Source organism: Crassostrea angulata, chromosome 2, assembly GCF_025612915.1.
Source record: "Crassostrea angulata isolate pt1a10 chromosome 2, ASM2561291v2, whole genome shotgun sequence".
Lineage (NCBI taxonomy): Eukaryota > Metazoa > Mollusca > Bivalvia > Ostreida > Ostreidae > Magallana > Magallana angulata.
Genome location: NC_069112.1, coordinates 8,898,401 through 8,920,013, shown reverse-complemented (window position 1 = coordinate 8,920,013; position 21,613 = coordinate 8,898,401). Strand labels below are relative to the sequence as shown.

At 32.4% G+C, this 21,613-nt stretch overlaps 1 protein-coding gene across 1 annotated transcript in view; it reads right to left on the bottom strand.

Moving 5' to 3' along the window:
• LOC128173862 (transient receptor potential cation channel subfamily M member 2-like) overlaps positions 1–21,613 on the bottom strand; it is a 409,575-nt gene that overhangs the window by 3,935 nt on the left and 384,027 nt on the right. Inside the window, exons 26-32 of the mRNA XM_052839546.1 lie at positions 20,074–20,202; positions 12,772–12,871; positions 12,393–12,600; positions 10,876–10,932; positions 8,305–8,457; positions 2,547–2,813; positions 2,254–2,446 (exon numbers count right to left, since the gene is read on the bottom strand). Coding sequence (XP_052695506.1) covers positions 2,254–2,446; positions 2,547–2,813; positions 8,305–8,457; positions 10,876–10,932; positions 12,393–12,600; positions 12,772–12,871; positions 20,074–20,202 — 1,107 coding nt within the window. The remainder of the gene's footprint in view (positions 1–2,253; positions 2,447–2,546; positions 2,814–8,304; positions 8,458–10,875; positions 10,933–12,392; positions 12,601–12,771; positions 12,872–20,073; positions 20,203–21,613) is intronic.

The following is a 21,613-nucleotide window of genomic DNA, read 5'->3' as shown; positions in this document are numbered from 1 at the left end:
ATTTAAGAATAAAAGGTCCGTAGCTACCCCTCCATTTTTTTAAATAGAATTGTTGATAATAGATGCTTAAGAAATTATTGTGATGAATCACGATAAATATTGGACGATAAAATCCTTAACAAGCAAGAACTACTTTTGGCATAATTTATACCGATAAATCACACAATATACACGTAAATTTAAATTTGGGAAGCTGGAGGATCAAAATTTTAAATCACCGAAGTATTTTATATATTTGATAATGATATTTTGCTCAAAAGATAGGTAAACAAATATCATAAAAATGGCAAATTATATAGCAAAACTATTTATCATTCATGTGATTATTGTCAGGCATACAAATGGTTATTTAGATTAATTTGTTATATTCTGTAGCCCATTTTTTTTTCTGAAAAATATTACAAGTCAAAAATTTTAGGTGTAAGTAAACTCAGGTGACCTTTTGTCCGTCGTCGTTCGTTAACAATCTTACATTTTTAACTTCTTCTTGAGTACAACATGGCCAATTGTTGTCATTGTTTGTGTGAAGCATGCGTATGGTAAGAAATCTAAATTGTAAAAGTCATGGCTGAACCACCCTCACCATCTTTTTCTCAACTCCGACACATTTGAGGGGGAAAAAAGGAAAAAATTGTCATAATGTCCGTGTAGTCTTCTATCAGAATTGTGAAAGTTGTGGCCCCTTGGAGCAGGCATTCTGGCTCTGGGTTGGGGCAAACATGGCCATATTGTAAAAAAATAATTACTTCTTAGAAAATCTTCTTCTCTATTCCTATGTACATTTGAGAAAAACAAAATGCAAGGTAATGGTGTCCATGAAATTATCTACCTATATTGGGAAATTCATGGTCGGGGGTTAAGGTACAAGAAAACCCTCATCTCTACCCCTACACATGTGGGGGAAAAATAAAGGCGTGGTTATTATGTACAGGAACGCCTCTACATAAATTGAAAAAATTCATGGTCACTGGGTCAAGGATTCAGGCTGAAAGGGGAATGTGGCTTTTACGATAGTGTAAATATATATATTGCTTGAAAATCTTCTCCTCTACTCTCACACATCTGTAAGTAAAACTGACTTCAAAAAATGTTAACAAGAACGTCCTCTTCTAAAATTGTAAATTTCATGTCCCCTGGAGTATGGGTTTTGACTCTAGGGTAGGGCAGAAATAGTTGTATAGTATTAGTGCATATACTGTTTTAAATTATTTTCTATAGTCTCGTACACCTATAAGGAAACTGGATTCATAATTTTGTAGACCAGGGAGTCCTCTAATTAAAAATTTCATGTCCCCCAAACACATTTATCTATCAAGCAGATTCGAGTAATCTCATTCTTAACAAAAACATAATTTTTAAAAAGTATTGGAATAATGCTCGTGGCATTCTTTTAACTAATACTAATACACTATTAGAGTGGCTTTTAATATCCACAAACACTTGGTGCGGGTATTACTGTCTAGTGCAATTTTCCTTTGTAATGTAATAAAATATGCCGATCCCACCAATTATGGCTTTATCTTATCCATAGAATCATAATTTGAACAAACTTTAAGCTATACAACCTTAGGATGCTTCCATATGTTTTTCCCCTGACAAATGGATTCTTGAAAATATTTCAAAGAAATCTTTATAAATTTCGAGTAAAAATATGTTCCTTACCCTTCCTCATTTTTTTCTCTGTATATTCCTGTGTAGAGATTTAACCCTATTATGATCTTTCCCTCCCCGGGGTTAATGTTTTGAACATTAGTGCATCTATATAATCTATGGATGCTTTTCCACTAATTACAGCTTTTCTATCGCTACTTGAAAAAAAATGATTCTTAACTATCTTTTACATGTATAAAGGGAGGATGTGACCCTTTATGTTTTCAAAAAGGAATGCCCTTAACCAAGTTTGATCGACATTGGCCCAATCGTTGTGATGAAGAAGTCAAAAATGTAAAAGTTTATGGATCAACGGACGGACAAACATACGGACGCAAAAATGATCAGAAATATGCACTTAAGCTTCTTCAGGTCAGTTGGGTATAACAGATGAAATGTTTGATGTGTTAAATACATTTATCAATGTGAAAGAACAAGAATGTTGGTGATATTAAATTAAAGAAGGAAAAAAATAGTTCATCGTTTGAAATTATGCTACGATTAAAAAAAATCCTTACGTGATGAAATGTTTTTTTTATAATTTAAACGTGACTGAACTACGTATAGTAAGTATGAAAACAAACTAAAACAGTTGTGCTTTACCGGTCAGAAATTCTAAATCAACCTCTCCATATAATTGCCAGTATGAGTGCGACATAATGGTCCATATCCTCCAATTAGACAAACTACCACTCCATAGTGATTGGTGGTCCGGCCAAAGGTTGGCATGGTAGTACACTCCTACTCCTAACACCACAAACAGAATTATTAAGATAAATCTCCAGAGGTCTTTTAGCTAAAAAAAAAAATTAAAGTCAATGCTTATAGAAATGCTACATTATCTGATAATGTCAGAACGGGGTTGAAGAGTTAAAAAAAAAAATAAAAATAGGTACCATTTCTTTTATCATAATCACTATTGTTCCGGCTTTCTCAGAAATGAGAAATGTCTCTAAAAATCGCAAATACATAAACAGCAGAGACAAAGCAAACATATTTCTTGTATATATTTGCCCTTCGCTTTGAAGTAATTGTCGTAAACATAGTGCTACAGCAAGCGTTATGTGTGAAGACCAATCCAAAAAATTCCAAAAGTTGTAAAAGTATTTCACCAGGTGGGTTGTCATGCGTAATCGGGACCGGCTTCTATCGCACGGGATTCTCTAAGTAGTATAAATTGAGAATCAAAATTAAACAAGAGGCCCAGGGGCCACATCGCTCACCTGAGCAACAATTGCCTTAATTCTGATCAAATTAGCATTACAGTATCAAAATATCTTGACAACTAAGTACAGTAGATCTTGCTAAAAAAAATAGAAAATCTGCCAATTTTTATCCACCTCTTTTTTGGGGTAAATACCAAGCCCCTTTTGTTGTTGTACCTGTAAGAAGATTTTTCTCTATTCCAATTTACCCCCCCCCCCCCTCCATTTCGTGGCCCCCCTTTTCTCTAGGGAATCATGGTTTCATCAAACTTAAATCTGCATAACCTGTGCTTTCACACTAAGTACTGAGTTTTGGACCGAAAACTTTCCCAGAATATTTTTAAAGATTTTTCTCTATATATTCCTATGTAAAAATTCAAACCGCCATCACGGCCCAGCCCTATCACTAGGGACTGTGATTTTGCAAACTTGAATTTACACTATCCGAGGATGCCTCTACACAAGTTTAGGCTTTTCTGGCCAAATAGTCTTTAAAAAGAAGATATTAAAGATTTTCTCTATATATTCCTATGTAAAAATTCATCCCCCATTGTGGCCTCACCATACCCCATGACTATTATTTAAACAAACTTGAATCTTTACGATCTTGGGATGCTTCCACTTAAATTTGGGCTTTCCTGGCCTTATAGTTTTGAGAAGAAGATTTTTAAAGATTTTCTCTATATATAAAAATTTATCCCCCATTGTGGCCCCGCCCTACCCCCAGGGACCATGATTTGAACAAACTTGAATCTACATTATCTGAGGATGGTTACAATTTGAGCTTTCTTGGCCATAAAGTTTTGAAAAGAAATTTTTTTAAAGACTTTCTCTATATATTCCTGTATAAAAATTTATCCCCTAATTGTGGCCCCACCCTACCCCTGGGGACCATGATTTGAACAAACTTGAATCTACACTATCTGAGGATGCTTCCACTCAAATTTAAGCTTTTCTGGCCTAATAGTTTTTGAGAAGAAGATTTTTTTAAAAAAATTCGATATATTCCTATGTAAAACATGACCCCCTTCTTGTGGCCCCACCCTACCCCCGGGGACCATAATTTGAACAAACTTGAATCTACATTACCTGAGGATGCTTCCATTTTAATTTGAGCTTTTCTGGCCCGATAATTTTTTAGAAGAAGATTTTAAAAGATTTTGTCTTTATATTTCTATGTAAAACTTGATCCCCTAATTGTGGCCCCACCCTACCCCTGGGGACCATGATTTGAACAAATTTGAATCTACACTATCTGAGGATGCTTCCACTCAAATTTAAGCTTTTTTGACCTTATAGTTTTTGAGAAGAAGATTTTTAAAATTTTTTTTCGATATATTCTTATGTAAAACATGACCCCCTTCTTGTGGCCCCACCCTACCCCCGGGGACCATAATTTGAACAAACTTGAATCTACACTACCTGAGGATGCTTCCATTTTAATTTGAGCTTTTCTGGCCTGATAGTTTTTTAGAAGAAGATTTTTAAAGATTTTGTCTATATATTTCTATGTAAAACTTGATCCCCTAATTGTGGCCCCACCCTAGCCCCGGAGACCATGATTTGAACAAACTTGAATCTACACTACCTGAGGAAGCTTCCACTTTTATTTGAGCTTTTCTGGCCTAATAATTTTTTAGAAGAAGATTTTAAAAGATTTTCTCTATATATTCCTATGTAAAACTTGATCCCCCCATTGTGGCCCCACCCTACCCCCGGGGACCATGATTTGAACAAACTTGAATCTACACTATCTGAGGAGGCTCCCATTTTTATTTGAGCTTTTCTGGCCTGATAGTTTTTTAGAAGAAGATTTTTAAGGAATTTGTCTATATATTTCTATGTAAAACTTGATCCCCCCATTGTGGCCCCCCCTACCCCTGGGGACCATGATTTGAACAAACTTGAATCTACACTACCTGAGGATGCCTCCACACAAGTTTGAGCTTTTCAGGTAGAATAGTTTTTGAGAAGAAGATTTTTGAAAAATACCAACAAAGTTTCAAAAATTCTCAATTATCTCCCCTTTAAAGAGGGCGTGGCCCTTCATTTGAACAAACTTGAATCCCCTTCACCTAGTGGTGCTTTGTGCCAAATTTGGTTGAAATCTGCCCAGTGGTTCTTGAGAAGAAGATGAAAATGTGAAAAGTTTACAACGCCGACGCCGACAACAACGACAACGACAACGACGACAGACAACGGACAAATTGTGATCAGAAAAGCTCACTTGAGCCTTTGGCTCAGGTGAGCTAAAAAAAAACCAGAATAATGTATATTTCCTAACAGTTGTTCGATTCTTTGTACATGAATATAAAATTTATTACATTGTAAAAATAAGTTTGTTTACTGAACCGACTGTAAAAATACAGACCCTAAAAAGTGCTACTACACCAGTTGGACGGTTCAGTACGCTTTTGGAACGGTACGGTTCGTTTTGTACAATACGGTTTGCGCGCTATATTAATTAGGTAAGGGTTGCCTGAACGGTTTAATTTTATCGACATATATTTGTTAATTTTTTTGCACGATTAACTTCAGCAAGGTGGTAAATATGACACACATTTATTAAATTTATATTATATATTACAGTGTACATTTGTATTCCAATTTAATTAAAATCAGAACTTCCATCCTTTCCCTTTTTGATACATTGCGTGAAACGTGTACTCATTGAAAACTGGGAAACAGAGGGTAGTTTTAATTTTTATTAATCTGTTTTTATTCGTATTTAATTTTGAATTGATGTAAATATTACATTAGCTTAAATAACTGTTTGTCATTAATCCGGTATGTTTTGTTGATTCGGCGTTCTGACGATGATTATAACAAGCATCTTTTTACTTCTATACATATACTTGTTTAGAAGTCATTTTGGTATTTCAAATCCATTAGAAAATGCTATGAAAATTTGCTCCGACTTAATTCCGATATTTCTTTAGTTTTTTCATCGTTGTCTTGATTAAAGCCAGTCGTCTTTTTTTCAAGAATCGTTTTATTTCTTTATTAATAATTCTTATGATCGTTCTTTATTGCGTACTAAATTCACCTGGTGAATAAAAAATGTAAAAAAAAACATTTTAGTCTAGAAATCTTGAAATCAACTGTAATAAATTTTTTCGACACAGACTTCTATTCATTAAATTATTGATTCTATGATTTTCTGTACTTGTTCGTATATGCAGATCACACCTACATGTAACCAGTAATCGCTTCTCCTAGTTAAGGTCAAGTTCTAGTAAATAAATCCACGGTATCTTTTTGGGTGCTAGAATCATACAGTGACGCCATAATTTATTTGAGGAGTCTTTTTCCCGTATTTTACGGCTTTAAATAAATTATGTAAAAAATTAAACAATTTCTTGACATTTTATGTTAAATCATGAGAAAAGTAACGCCAATACCTATATTCAATTTGGCATCATTTTAAAGAGGAGGTCACGAGCTTGTTTAATTTCGTTTTAGGGAAAGGTAGGCATTCTGGACTTGTATAAGGCAAAAATGGACAAAACTCAAAATTGTGTTCATCAATCTTTCATATTTTTTGGAAAATGACAGTTTGAAACATGATTTAACATTGTGTTTACCAATTATTGTAGCCCCGGCACACCGTTTGAAACAAAACTATTGTTATGAAGCATCATTGAAAGAATTTATATCTTAAATTTGATGAATCTGTAGGCACCTTTCATTTACTAGATCTTCCCATTAACTGAAATAACATTGTGTGTATAGACAAAATATGACTAAGAATTTTTGATTCCCTTACACTATACATGTAAATGAAACATATTTCTTACGACATGTACACAATTGGACATAGAGAATTAGTCAATAGGTTTTTTATTGGCGATATTTATCAGCTGGTTGCACAAGAGCCTGCTCTTCACTGTATGCATGCGATTCAGCTGACGTTTTACAAATGTTGTCTAATAAGTTTGTCTAACCTTTTTCATATTTAACTTACCATTTTACTCACATACTTGTTGAATACGAGACACGGAAAAATACCCGGTATTCAACAGTGTTAAATGCGATAAATATCTAAATAATTAATCTAGTAATAGAAATAGTACCGCGAGGGAGAGGGCCAATGAATGAGTTTAACTTAAGTCATATGGAAATGTTTGTTGAATAATTTTAAAAAAAAGGAACATTCTTTTAGATGTGGATTTAAAAAAACACAAGACGAAAAACGTTTTCATTCGATAACTAGCTATGTATGAGGAGCCAAGAAGAACGAAGCGTGTCGTGATTTGTACTATAATACTTTAAATGACTGACAGGCAAAGCACGAGCCCTGAAATAAAATCCCGCTCAAATTACCGACTATAGAAAACTAAAGCAAAATAATAAAGTTTAGTAATAAAGTAACGCACTAGTTCTCTCGTTCTCTCTCTCTCTCTCTCTCTCTCTCTCTCTCTCTCTTTCTCTCTCCTGAGATTCACTTAATCATTTAATGCTATCTAAAGTCAAGTATGTACACACTGTTGAAAAAAAAACACAATATCACCACGCATTGTTTAAACATTAATACTGATATTTTACAATGTTGGAGAAATTGGCTATGAAAGTTGCTTTGAAAACTAAAGAAATGTGTAAGGTCTAAGAAAGGTAATTAAATTAAACCATTTTTGTAACGGTTTTTGTAACGGATTTAATAAAAATAACAGCGTGAAATTAAAGTATTTGTCATTAAATGCAGTACAAAAAAATATAACAAAGTATTGGACAATAATCTCCATCCGTATTCATCGCACGACATTAATAAATAAGCCTTAGATGCATGCTGCACGCTAATTGTACGGTACAGTAGGTTTTTGGTAGGGTCTTGCATAAATTATCTTGCACGCTTTTTGCACGGCATGGTTCGTTTGTGAACGGAACGATTCACTTTTGAGCGGTGCTGTTCAATTTGTAACTGATACGGTTCATTTTGTGAACGGCAGAGTTCGTTTCCTGCACGGAACGGCACGTTTCGTTTCAGAGGTGTAGTAGCACGTTTCAGGGTATCTATGTGTTGAAAAAAAAAATCATAAAAAAACAATAACAACGTTTTTACTCGTTGTGTCTTTTTTTTTATTTTTCTTTCAACAAAAAAAAAAAACAGAAAATTAAAAAAAAACAAAAACAAAAAAAAAAAAAACCAAAAAAAAAAAAACAAACAAAAAAACCAAACAAAAAACACCCCCCCCCCAAAAAAAAAACAAAAAAACAAACAAAATAAAACAAACAAACAAACGCAGACTCAACAAAAAATAACCCCATTGGCTTCTTTTTTATGAATATCTATATAAAATACTGTTTGCAGAAGTTATTGTGTATTTTTTTCACAAAATATTACAAACATGCAAAGGTTCTAAATATTGAATAGTTAGTTAGTTAGTTATATGAAAAGTTGTTGAATCTTTATTACTTATCAAATAATGATAGAATGACATATATGGCTTACGAGACATTGCAAAATCTCTTCAAAAAGATCTCCAAATCTCCATAGGTACACATAGTACTCCAATATCTGCATATATCCTTCTACATTGTATTCAGTGCTGGTACTTGTTAGAACAAACCAACTGTATAACAGCAACCCCACGGCATTATATATCTGAAAAACAAAATTCCACAAGTATATATCACAACTTTTACTTTAAATTAATTGAGGATGCTTCCACACAAGTTTTTTTTTAAAGATTTATTATACATATTCCAATGTTAAATTTCGACACCATATGAGCCCCATCTTACCCTCAGGAGTCAGTGTTATTACAACCTTGAATCTATACCCTACAAGAGAAAGCTTCCCCATAAGTCTCAGCTTTCCTGGTTCCTTAGAAGTTTTTAATGATTTACTCTATATATTCGAAAAATTAAAAACATTCTCCCACTTTTTGGCGCCTAGTCCACCGGGGTCATAGTTTAAGCAAACATATCTTCTCTTCATGTGGATGTTTCCACACAAGTTGCAGCTTTCCGGGATGATTTGATTTTGAGAAGATTAAAAACGTTTACTCTATATATTCTTTGTAATATAATGATGCCCCTATTCTTGCCCAACCCTATCTCAGACGGTACAGATTTTCAAAAACTTTAATTTACACTACGTAAGGATGCTTTCACACAAGTTTCAGCTTTACTCTAGAAATTCCTAGGTTGAAATTTAACGCCATTTAACATTTTGGCCTTAACCTAACAACGGGGGTAACAATTAAAAATGCTACATTACGATGCCTCTACAAAAGTTAAAGCTTTTCTGATTGGTTGGTTTTTTAGAAGATGATTTTTTATGATTTTACGATTTACTCATTATATTCCTATGCAAAAATGTGACCCTCAATTGTGGCATTTTTTAATGAATTACGCTTATTTTTCTATGTACGCAGCACTGTTAAGGCTTACTATGAAAATGTCAGCGGATTAAGACGTTCATAAAACGATGCATCTGTTATTATAAAATATCTATATAAAGTTATTTTAGCATGATGTAAATGAAACAGTACAGTAAATGCTACTTTGTATGACACTTAGTGTGGTCCCCTGAATTGATAGTCACGTGACGTATGTTGATATTTCTCCTGAATGGATGGCATAAGCAAATTTTGATATTATGAGGGCATACAATACCCTTATTTGAATTACAAATTTTAATGATAATTAAATTTACTTTTCTGGTAAATTCTTAAAAGTGCTGCTGCTATAGAGTTCTTCTTTAATTGATTAAATATCAAAGAAATGAGCTCCGGGTAGAATTTATATGACCGTCGCTTAATATTGTACGTTATTTCTAATTTATTCTATTGATTTCATCAAAACAGCGGGATTTTTTAATGAATTCAACAATCCGTTAATTTATATCCAAAAGATCATTATGATCTGTTTAGTTTATGCTCTTGTATGCGGGTTTAGAATTGCTTCCCGATGTCAAACATCGATCGTATACAGTACGCACTCTAGAAAAGAAATAATACACGCTCTAAAAATAATTATATGCCGAATCAAAACAAGCACAATAAACAGGATTTAATGGTATGATAATTGTTTAAATTAGTGCACCGGGATCAGTCGTTGTTTATAATTATCGTTGTTGGACTTTTTTGATTACAAAGTTGCACGCACGTAATTTTGAATGTAATTAAATGTTTCGTACCCATCACAATCGGTAATTCTTTCTTTATTAGCATTTGTGACGACTTGTTGTTTTATGTGATGTCATGGTTAACATTCCCCGTACTTTCTGGTCGGCGCGACCACAAAGTAAACATTAACAGTGCTGCGTAGTAATGCAATCCCCCATTGCGATCATACATTACCCCCAGCGTCTAGATTTTATCAACTTTACATGAGGATACTTGACACAAGTTTCAGCTTCCCTGGCTCAAAAGTTTATGAGGTTTTTTTTTCTAAGATGTACACTATATATTTCTTTGTACCCCCCCCACCCCCATCCCCATTGCTGCCCCATCTTATCCCCGGGAGACATGACTTTTACAGTCTTGAATCTATCTAACACGAGGATAACTAAACATAATTCATCTTTCCTGGTCAAATGGTTCATGAACAGATTTTTGAGAAATTCTTTTATTTGTATTTATTTCTAAATAACTCTGTTTGAAAAAGGACATGGTCCTTAATTTTCACACTTTTAAAGCCCCCTTGGTTAAGGATACTTTCTATCAAGTTTAGTTACCATTGGTTTTGTTTTAGAGTAGATATTTGGTTTTTATTTTATTTGACCTTTCTGTTATATATAGCACCTTCTCTGAGAAGTAAGGTCAACTGTTTTACAATTTAGATTTTTATGCTGCAAATAAAAATAATAAAGATTGAGCTTGTAGTTTTTATAACAAAATTGTAAAACTTTTTACAGAATAGGCATGGAAGACGCGCGACTCTTAGATGCACGAAGACAGACGAAGACCAATAGGAATAGTGTATCAAATGTGCTTAGGTGCCCTAAAAATCAAGGTGCTTCATTGTTTACTAAGCATATATCAAATTATCATTTACTCGATGTGATTTCACTTACGACATTAGAATAGTAAAGATTCCTCGGTGAAATGGGCAAAATAATCTCTAGGCATTTCTGAATAAATATAAAAAAATCATTTTATTAGTGAATTAAGAAAAGAATTTGAACTCATTTACGTTAACTTTTTAAATTTTCTCGACACTAATTTAAAATAATTTAAATTAAATATATTTGTTCTTTTGTCACAAAAAACGTGTTCCTTATACCGCGGATAACAATGATCTTTAATTGTGGTGTATTGATAGAAGCATGTATTTTGGATCGTTTAAAATCGTGGGTAGTTTGCTTAATCGTGGTGATGTTACTTCCAGTTTAAGTAGGGATATTTTTTTTTTCTAAATTTGTTTTAGTCGAGTACAGTAATAACCAGGAAAGTCAACCTACAAATGTCACGAAAACGAAATATTCCACAATATAGAAAACGGAGTTTTAATATACTACGATGTTTTTTATTTTAATAAACAACATGTTCAAACTAACTGCACATCTATTTTTCCGTTTTTTTTAACGTCCGTATTGACCCTCGGCTGGTATGTCAAAAATTATAAAAAAAAAATATTACAGAAACAGTTATCTCATATAAAACATTAATATTGTACATATATTTGTTTTAAGTTTACTTCTTCATATGACATCAATTGCATTATAAATATTGATAACATATTATAAATGAATTACTAAGATATTTACATACTCTCTTTCCTCTACTAACATATGGTGCCAGAAGTTTTGTCGAAAAAGTATCTTTTATTTTATTGCCGAAACGATATGATTTAAAGATTATTTTCCATTAGTATACCACACATTTGTTTCGTTAGTCTGAACATTTCATTTAATCTTCCGTTAATAGATATACTCAAAACGCGTAATGATGTTTATATTTGTGCTCATAGTGAATGAATTAGTTATGTGTATTCAAAGGGAATTGAATGTAGCAGATTTCCAAATCAAAGCATTAGAAGAAATTTACAGATTGTAAATATTACATAAATTATGTTTTCATCTTCTTTATATGTTTTAGATAAAAAGTTATCAATAGAAACTAAATTATAATGTTAACGCACTTTTATTAATTGTTCCACTCAATATTGTAAAAAAAATTAAACTCTATCCTATCAGTTCTGACGATATTTAATTTTACAAAATTTTAATTTATGAAAAGACTTTAAACTTAAACAATAACTCTAGTTACATGAAAGATCTTTAACTATCATTTGAATAATCTAATTTATAGTCATTAAGCTCAGTGTTTAATGTAAAAATAAAATCATCTTAACATTGATTTATTTCGATACAACATTACAAGATAAGTTTTAGATTTTAAGTCTTATATTACCCAGTAATTAAATGATTTTTTTTCTATCGCCTTGTTTTTGTTAAAAGTTTTTAGTGCAATGGAATTACAATTAATCATTTGCTTGGTCCTTGTCTAACAACATGTCTGATATTATTTTTGTTATTGGTTAGTACATATGCAGTGCTAGTATATATTTTCTGGTTTTTTTCTTCATTACCCGAGTATCAACTTTCATCTGCTTTTTCAGATATTTCTTGGAACATGTATGTGCTACTATATCATACACTGAGTTTTCGTAAGCAAAATTCAGTGGATCAGAGTGGATACCCCAAGCTGATTTACGTTCGCACAACAGTTCGAATGCTAAGTCTGTATTTTCTTCGCTCATTTTGTCTAAAATCGAGGTACATCTTTCTTTAAAAATTCTGAAAAATATTTTAATAATTAGCCAAAGAATAAAAGATTGGTAGTAATTATTAAATGCTGTTTGTTATAAAATATAATAAATATTTACAATAAAACAGTTCAGATAAAAATCATTATATATTTAAAACAAGTATTAACGTGTGTGAATAAGATTTAGATTAAAAATAAACTTTGAATGTTCCTCTAGAGCGTCAGCAAAAACGTCTTCTCCGTCATCTCGTATTTTCTCGGAAAATCTTTTGAGAATAACCGAACAGATTAAGCCAGTCCCTACAAAACAAAATGTTTAGTTAGTTTATTATGATTTCCAATACCAAGCCAATAGCTATTTATCAAATATATGCTATTTTTGCGTTGATATTGTACACTTCATGAGTATTTAATGTAATAACTACTCCACAGTAGAAATATTGACTTTACTGCACTTAGGAATGGTGGCAATGATTTATATCACCAGGTGTAAGAAAAATATTTATCAAAAAGTACATTAAGAATAACTTTAGATATGTAAATAAATGTCCTAAATCAAGTTTTTGTCCCTGTAAATATGTTTTAAGCAATTATACTTTAAGCCTATCCTTTTTTTTTGTATTTTCAAAGGTCTCTTTGACTCATTAAAAACATTCAGTCGATTTCAAGCGGAATAAAGTTATGTAATATTAGGGACATTATGGTACCTTTTGTCAGTCTTTAAAACAACTGTAAAGACTCTAAATAAAATTCTCATTAAAATATGTAATTTATTGATATATGTTTAAACAATCCGCACATATTTCAACCGACAATTTTTTATACATGATTAGAATTGAAAAACAAAATGATAATACTATTAATGATAATTAAAAAAAAATTATAACAAGAGCAAAGCTCGTTGCAAAGCAACGAGTGGGTCTTCCGTTAATGTCGAAAGTAAAGCTAGAAGTTCCTGTAAGAAGCGGAATTCTTAAACCAATAAATATAAATTACTAAGACAAAAAGGAACAAAAATCAAATTATTCTTGGGACGAGTTAACAAAATCCGAATGATTCTTTGTACGAATTAACAAAAACCTTATTGAATTCAAGAAGAATTTAGCAAATACAAATCTGAATGTGTAAAAGATCGATTTAACAAGTATCGAATAATTTTAGATACGAGTTAATTTAACTTTGAACCAAAATACTTTTTTCTCAACCATGATTTCCGGAAAAAAATCAATTTTTCAACCCCTATATCTCTGTAATGCATTATCGGATTTTATAATGGATTTCAATTTTAAATTATGAATAAAAAGTTCTAATGTTTTGCTTATAAGATTAATGACGAGTTATCGCTCTAAAAAAGGTTACTATAAAAAGACTCTGTAGCCCTCCTGGACCCTAATTTGAGGGGTCACCTCTTTTTTCTCGATATCAAATGAAAGGTCTCGCAAATATAAACATATTTTGTTCAACAAGTGTTCACGAATTGTTAACAGTTATAGAGATATCGGAACAACTGTGCTTTAGGCGCCGACCCTTCAACTCCTTACTGGGGCCACCAAAGAAACATTTTTTTTTAGGTATCACATTGTTAAGAACATTATTTTGAGCAACTTTTGTTCGACAATGTTTTTCAAAATATTTCTTCTTTTCAAGATAATAATGATCAACGTTTTTGAGTTTTGGCCCCTTGAAACCCCTAATTATGTAACATATGACTTTAGTATGGTACTGTATAGATGAGCAGCTGTACAATGAACATTTTTGCTTCTATAATTGATAACAAATTATGTTTCAGTAAAGAGTTATTATTAAGAGCACTCTTGGCCCCTAATTTGAGGGGCCAGCCCCTTTTTCTTAATATTAAATAAAAGATCATATAAATATAAACATACTTTGTTTAATAAGTGTTCAGAAAATGTTAACCGATTTGGAGATATCAGAACAACAGTGTATTAGGGGCCGACCCTTAAAATCCTTACTGGGGCCATAAACCATAAATGTTAAGGTACCATGTTCCAAAGAACATTATTTTAATCAACTTTTGTTAAACATTGCTTTTCAAAATATCTCTCCTTTTCAAGATATTAATGATCAAAGTTTTGGTCTTTGGGCCCCTTGAAACCCCTAATTACGTAACAAATGTTTAAAAAATGTATTGTGTAGATAAACAGCTGTACAATGAACATTTTTGCTTCTATAATTAATGAAAAATTATTGCTCAGTAAAGAGTTAATTTTAAAAGACTGTAGAGCCCTTCTGGCCGCTAACTAAAGGGGCAAGCCCCTTTTTATTAAAACAAAACAAAAGCTCGTGTAAATCTTAACAACTTTTGCATTACATGTTTTAACACATTATCTACAGGCTAAAAGATATTTTGCAAAACCTGCTAAAATTTTGCCAAAAATTTTGGTGCCAATTTTTGACCTCGGGCGAGCTTCGGCGCCGTGCGCATTTTCCACAATGTCAAATACAGAGGATCATCTACAGACATCCATCTACATATTCCTGAAAGTTTCACTTTTCTATACATTTAGTTTCAGAGGAGTTACGTGGACAAAATGGTCCTTAAAAATTCACAACATCTTCAAAATCTCAAACCAGAAGTGACGTCATCAGCTCAAAATTTAAAAATCACATGCACATTTTGTGTTCTATCAGTCCTGTAAATTTGGTAAAAATCAACCAAACAGTTTTTGAATTATAGCTCATGAAAAATGTCAGAGGAAAAATAATATAAAACTAGACACGATCTCGTTGCGAGCAACAAGGAGGTCTTCCGTGCGAGTTTTTGAAGGTTATATGACCTTGACTTTGATATTGGACCCTTTATCTCCTTATCGGGGCAACAACAAAAAAAAATGATGTTTGAATTTACGAACATCATTCTCAGCATTTATTCTATACTGATTTTCAAAATGATGCTTTTTAAAATATTTGCTCTGTTTGCGGTATGTTATCAAAGTTTTGAACTTCTGGCCCCTTAAAACCCATTTAAAACCCCTTAATACGGAGCACATGATAAAATAATTATAATATATTGTTAAATAAATGTGAGATGAACATTATTGTTTCCTAAACATATAACAAAATATTGTTCAGTAAAGTGCTATGAAAGAAAGACTTGAGAGCCCTTTTGGTCCCTAAATTGAAGGGCCAGCCCCTTTTTCTTGGCATCATACGAAAGTCCCTTTGATATTAAACATATTTTGTTCAACAAGTGTTTAGAAATTCTTTGCGGTTTTTTTAAGCTATCTGGGATATGACGTTTTAGAGGCCGACTCCTAATCTCCTTATTGGGGCCAGATAACGAAACTTTTATGATTGAATATTGTTTAAAACATCATTCTAAACATCTTTTATTCTATATTGCTTTTCAAAATATTTGTCCTTTTTGAGATATATTTGATCGAAGTGTTGGACTTTTGGCCCCTTGAAACCCCTAATTACGTAACGCATAATAAATATTTTGTAATGTATAGTTTTCTTAGTGAAAGATGAAAAATTTCACTTCTTAAACATATTACAAATTATTTCTCAGTAAAGTGCTATGAAAGAAAGACTTAAGAGCCTTTTGGCCCCTAAATTGAAGGGCCAGCCCCTTTTTCTTGGCATCATACGAAAGTTCTTTGGTATTAAACATATTCTGGGTAACAAGTGTTTAGAAATTCTTTGCCGTTTAAGAGCAATCTGAGATAGGACATTTTAGGGGCCGACCCCTAATCTCCTTACTGGGGCAAGACGAAAATTCTATGATTGAATATTGTTTAAAACATCATTCTAAGCATCTTTTTTTCTAAATTGCTTTTCAAAATATCTGTCCTTTTTTAGATTTATTCGATCGAAATTTTGAACTATTGGCCCCTTAAAACCCCTAATTACGTAACGCACAATAAAAAGTTTGTAATGTATAGTTTTATTAGTGAAAGATGAACAATTTTGCTTCTTAAACATATTACAAAACATTTCTCAGTAAAGTGCTATGAAAAAAAGACTTAAGAGCCTGTTGGCCCCTAAATTGAAGGGCCAGCCCCTTTTTCTTGGCATCATAAGAAAGTTCTTTTGGTATTAAACATATTTTTTTCAATAAGTGTTTAGAAATTCTTTGCCGTTTAAGAGCTATCTGGGATAGGACATTTTAGGGGCCGACCCCTTATCTTCTTATTGGGGCAAGATAACGAATATTATATAATTGAATATTGTTTAAAACATCATTCTAAGTATCTTTTATTTTATATTGCTTTTGAAAATATTTGTCCTTTTTGAGATATATTCGATCGAAGTTTTTGACTTTTGGCCCCTTAAAACCCCGAATTACGTAACGCATAATAAAATTTTTGTTTAGTATAGTTTTCTTAGTGAAAGAGGAAAAATTTTACTTCTTAAACATATTACAAAATATTTCTCAGTAAAGTGCTATGAAAGAAAGACTTGAGAGCCCTTTTGGCCCCTAAATTGAAGGGCCAGCCCCTTTTTCTTGGCATCATACGAAAGTTCTTTAAGTATTAAACATTTTTTAATCAACAAGTGTTTAGAAATTCTTTGCCGTTTAAGAGCTATCTGGGATAGGACATTTAGGGGCCGACCCCTAATCTCCTTATTGGGGCCAGATAACGAAAATTTCATGATTGAATATTGTTTAAAACATCATTCTAAGCATCTTTTATTCTATATTGTTTTTTAAAATATTTGTCCTTTTAAGATATATTCGATCGAAGTTATGGACTTTTGGCCCCTTAAAACCCCTAATAATGTAACGCATAATAAAAATTTTATAATGTGTAGCTTTATTAGTAAAAGATAAACATTTTTGCTTCTTAAACATATTACAAAATATTTCTCAGTAAAGTGCTTGTCACAATCAATAGATTTATTCATGCTTACTATTTTCCTGTAGGGTACCTCTGATTTTTATTCTATGTTCATATCCTTTTTGGTGCCTCAAATTTTATCAATTCAGGTATTGGTCAATATTGGACTATTCTCGGACTGTTCTATTTGTTTACTATGATGCTATAAATACCGATGTTTTTGGTCAGTGAGCCGGGGTCCATTAGCACGCACTGCAGTAGTAGCACGATGTATAGCTAAACGTAATTTTTTACGGTAACCATCTCCATTAGGGGTAAGTTCGTTTGTCCTTAAACTTTAGTCTTGCTTGTAATATTTAAGACTTTATGTAACTGTTCTTATACGTGTTCGATAGTATTTTCGTGTTAACGTCTTACATACTTGTTTATTTACCGTAGAGTTATGGTGCGTTTGTGTGACAAGCGTGGTTTGCTAGTTTATTTGTGAGTTTATATTTTGTAGTCTTATACGGCGTTATTGGTCATACATTGACTGTTTTGTGATGTAAAGGGGTCTTATAGCGAGCGCAGCTCGCCGGCGCGCAGCGCCGGCGAGCGAAGCGAGCTCTAAAAACCAGTGTGCGCGGGAAAAAGAACGAGCTAAACCTACAGTTCATCAAACAAATTTTTTTGTCTACGTCCCATAATGCTCTCTAATGTTTTCACCCGTGGTGCTATGCCAAAAATGGCCGACTTTTAACTCGTAATTTACAGTGACTTAAAGTTTGAAGACACGTTTTGAGTACCGCATATGCTTTGGCGAGACTCAAACGATTTGTTACATGCTTCCATACCTCCGTAATGAGTCGAGAAACGTAAACAAAGACGAACAAAGTCATGGATGACGTCACAGTGCACTCGCGCTATATTTCCCGCGATAAATGTAAAGGTGGATCAAACATCTGTAATGCGTGTACTAGCTATTTCAGTACAGACTGCGATACCTGCCTCATTGACGTATGATTTGTTTTTATTTTATTTTTATATAGAGATTTTATGTATATATATTAGCAAGAGCCATACTTTACTGTCATATCGATCCATTTTTAAGCTAATTGAGCATGAATGAGTAGGGAGGAAATAAACAATATGACATTTTGAAATAAATCAAAAAGGAATAAAATTAAAAAAAATAAACAGTTAAAAAATTATGTAGATATGGGATATAGTCAGACCATTAAATTTAAAAGTGGGAAATTACACACCTACAAACAGGTACCGGGCTCTCTCTCTCTCTCTCTCTCTCTCTCTCTCTCTCTCTCTCTCTCTCTCTCTCTCTCTCTCTCTCTCTCTCTCTCTCTCTCTCTCTCTCTCTCTGGGAAGTGGGTTGCGCTGTATGTATCATAACCATTAAAATTAGTACCTTTGGCATACTTATTGTAGAGCAATATACTCTCTCAAAAATTCTTTGACGTTCGTTGATACCTAAATAAAACTATAAGTTGACAATGATGCAAGGTATGTGTATAATTCTTGCTGCGCTCGCCAGAACGGTAGCACCGTAAAACATATTACACTTAACTATGTTGCATGTTAAGAAGTCTTATACGCTTAACTGTGACAGTATTTGATAAGTTAAGGGGTCTGATACACTTAACGTTATTGTAGAGCGAGTATTGTTCGGTGTGATTGTATGGCGTGCAGTTACGGTAATTAAGTAAATAAGTATATTGTGAAAGTGAAACGTTTAATTGAAAATATTGTTATTTATATATAATTAAAAGGTTCCAGCAAGGCTCCAGCAATGTCCCAGTGATGATACGGCCATAGTCACCAGTGTTCCGGTATTGAACATCTTACCACCCGTGCAACCTCCTTCGAGTATTCACTTACTACGCTGGAAGCCGGTGGACGGAAGCCGTCATCTTAGGACGTGGTACCGAAGGAGGACACATTGGAGGAACACCGGAGGGACACTGCTGCCCAATATACCAACATAGGACATTGACGATTCAGATATTAGGAACATTTTTTTTTTGTTAATATTTTGTGTGTGTGTGTGTGAATGTGTATATTTGTAAATTTATTGATTTTATATATATAGATAAAGATTGTATACGAAAGATCTTGTAAATATAAATTTCATTTGCTCTATATATAATGTTAAAATATTTTCAGGAAAGGAGATAAAGAACGAAAACCATTAAAAATTACGTCGTTTTTTCAAACTCGATTTTCGGGTCGGGGCGAGCTTCGACGCCTTTGAAGCCAGACAACCATAAATGCCTTTAAACACATCTACAATCTTTTGTCTACAATCCCTAAAAATTTAAATTCAATATCTTTTTTCGTTTAGCAGGACAAAATGACCCTCTAAAAATCACTAAAACGTCAATATCTCCCGAACGGAAATGACGTCATTAAAATAAAAAATATATATAAAGTTTTTATATACAAGATCTACAAAATTTGAAATTTTCACGAAAATCGGTCAAGTCGTTTTCAAGAAATTGCTTGTACAAAAAAAGCGTAAGAAAAAAAAGATTAAAAGTAAAAGGAAAAAAAACAACAAATCAATAACAATAAGGTCTTCCGTTGGAAACGGAAGACCTTAATAATAATAATAAAAAGAAACCGTAGAATAACAAGAGGGTCTTCCGTTGGAAACGGAAGACCCTAATAATAAATTGAAAATGTGTTTGTCATCTTTGTTTTGCTTACATAGTCTATCCTTCCCTCTTAGCCAATATAGTTCAGCCAGTTCCCTCCGATTGAAAATGACTGCCCAAAGTAAAACATCGTCAACGCCAATATCTGAGTTGCTTTCGTTGGTGTTGGAAGCTTTAAACTCTGAAAATAATTTTAAAAATACAAAATGTTGTATACATTTATCAATGTGTGTTAAGAGTATCGTTAGGTATAGCAAACGGTGTTTAATCTAATAGTATACAACTGTATTCCTTGTATATTCTTAAGATATGTTTTACTGAATTTTTAACCCCTTTTTTACACTATAATAAACATTCAAATCAGTATTGAAAGTTCGGATACTCTGTACAAACGACTGTGATTTCATTAGATTTTTCTATGAACATCTTATTTAGTGAAGAAATGTTGCGTCGATTTGTTCAACGATGAATTTCACGCAAATTTAAGTTCAATTGATATTGTATTTTATTTGTTTTCTAAAACTATGCTTAAAAGACAATGTATATTGTAATTCGGTAAAGCGATCTGTGATAGTGGATTACTTTGTAAAAAAAATCACAACCTCATGTTGGCATACCCTTACTCCAGATATATGAAAGATAAACCTCGAGATTAAGATCCAAATTTAGATCCAAAGGTAATAAAAAAAATAAACTACCTTCACATAATTTAAATTTTTTTAATTGAATTTTATTTGTTTTCAAAAACTATGCTTAAAAGACGATGCTTCTTGTAATTCGGTAAAGCGATCTTTGAAAGTGAAATACTTTAGAAATAAAACTACAACCTCATGTTGACCTACTCTTAATCCAGATATGAGAAAGACATAAACCTCGATATTTAGATCCAAACTTAATAGAAAATAAACTACCTACAGATGATTCCAAATATTATAACCCAACTTTAAATAACGGAGATTTTTTGTGCTAATCCGGAGGTTTTTGTGTATATTTAAAAAGTTATTCTATGGATTTAATCTATATATATATATATATAAGGAAATAAAACAATGAAAGTTTTGATTTAAAAAAAAACGGTTTGCGAGGTATTTATTCATAAATGTATTTCTAATCAAATGAGACAAAATTAGAATTTTTAAAATAACCTTTTTGCAGTTAAAACATTTTTCCCAGTTCACTGAAAAAGTACCCAATTGAATACTTGAAAGCTCATATTAATCTCTGTTTTGTGAAATGACATTGCTGAAAAGATTCTTAATCGATCCATCAAATAAAGTATTTGTGTCTCAGGAACCTTAACCTTTTGCCATTGTATGCTAAATCCAAACAAAGAAAGTCATTATAGTTTTACAACTACATGTATTCCTACTTTTCGTTCCTTATCTAAATGTGCTTGTGAATCAAAACTTCCTAGGAACTAAGATCCATACCTTTGCAGTTGTTTGAATGTAGCGAACAATGATGCAGACTGAGTTTTACTAAACTTATCATCAATTTTTTCTTTTTAGCTCACCTAAGCTGAAATTTGTCTGTAAATTTAAACAATTTTTACTACTCAGGAACTACTGGACCAATTTTAACCAAACTTCGGA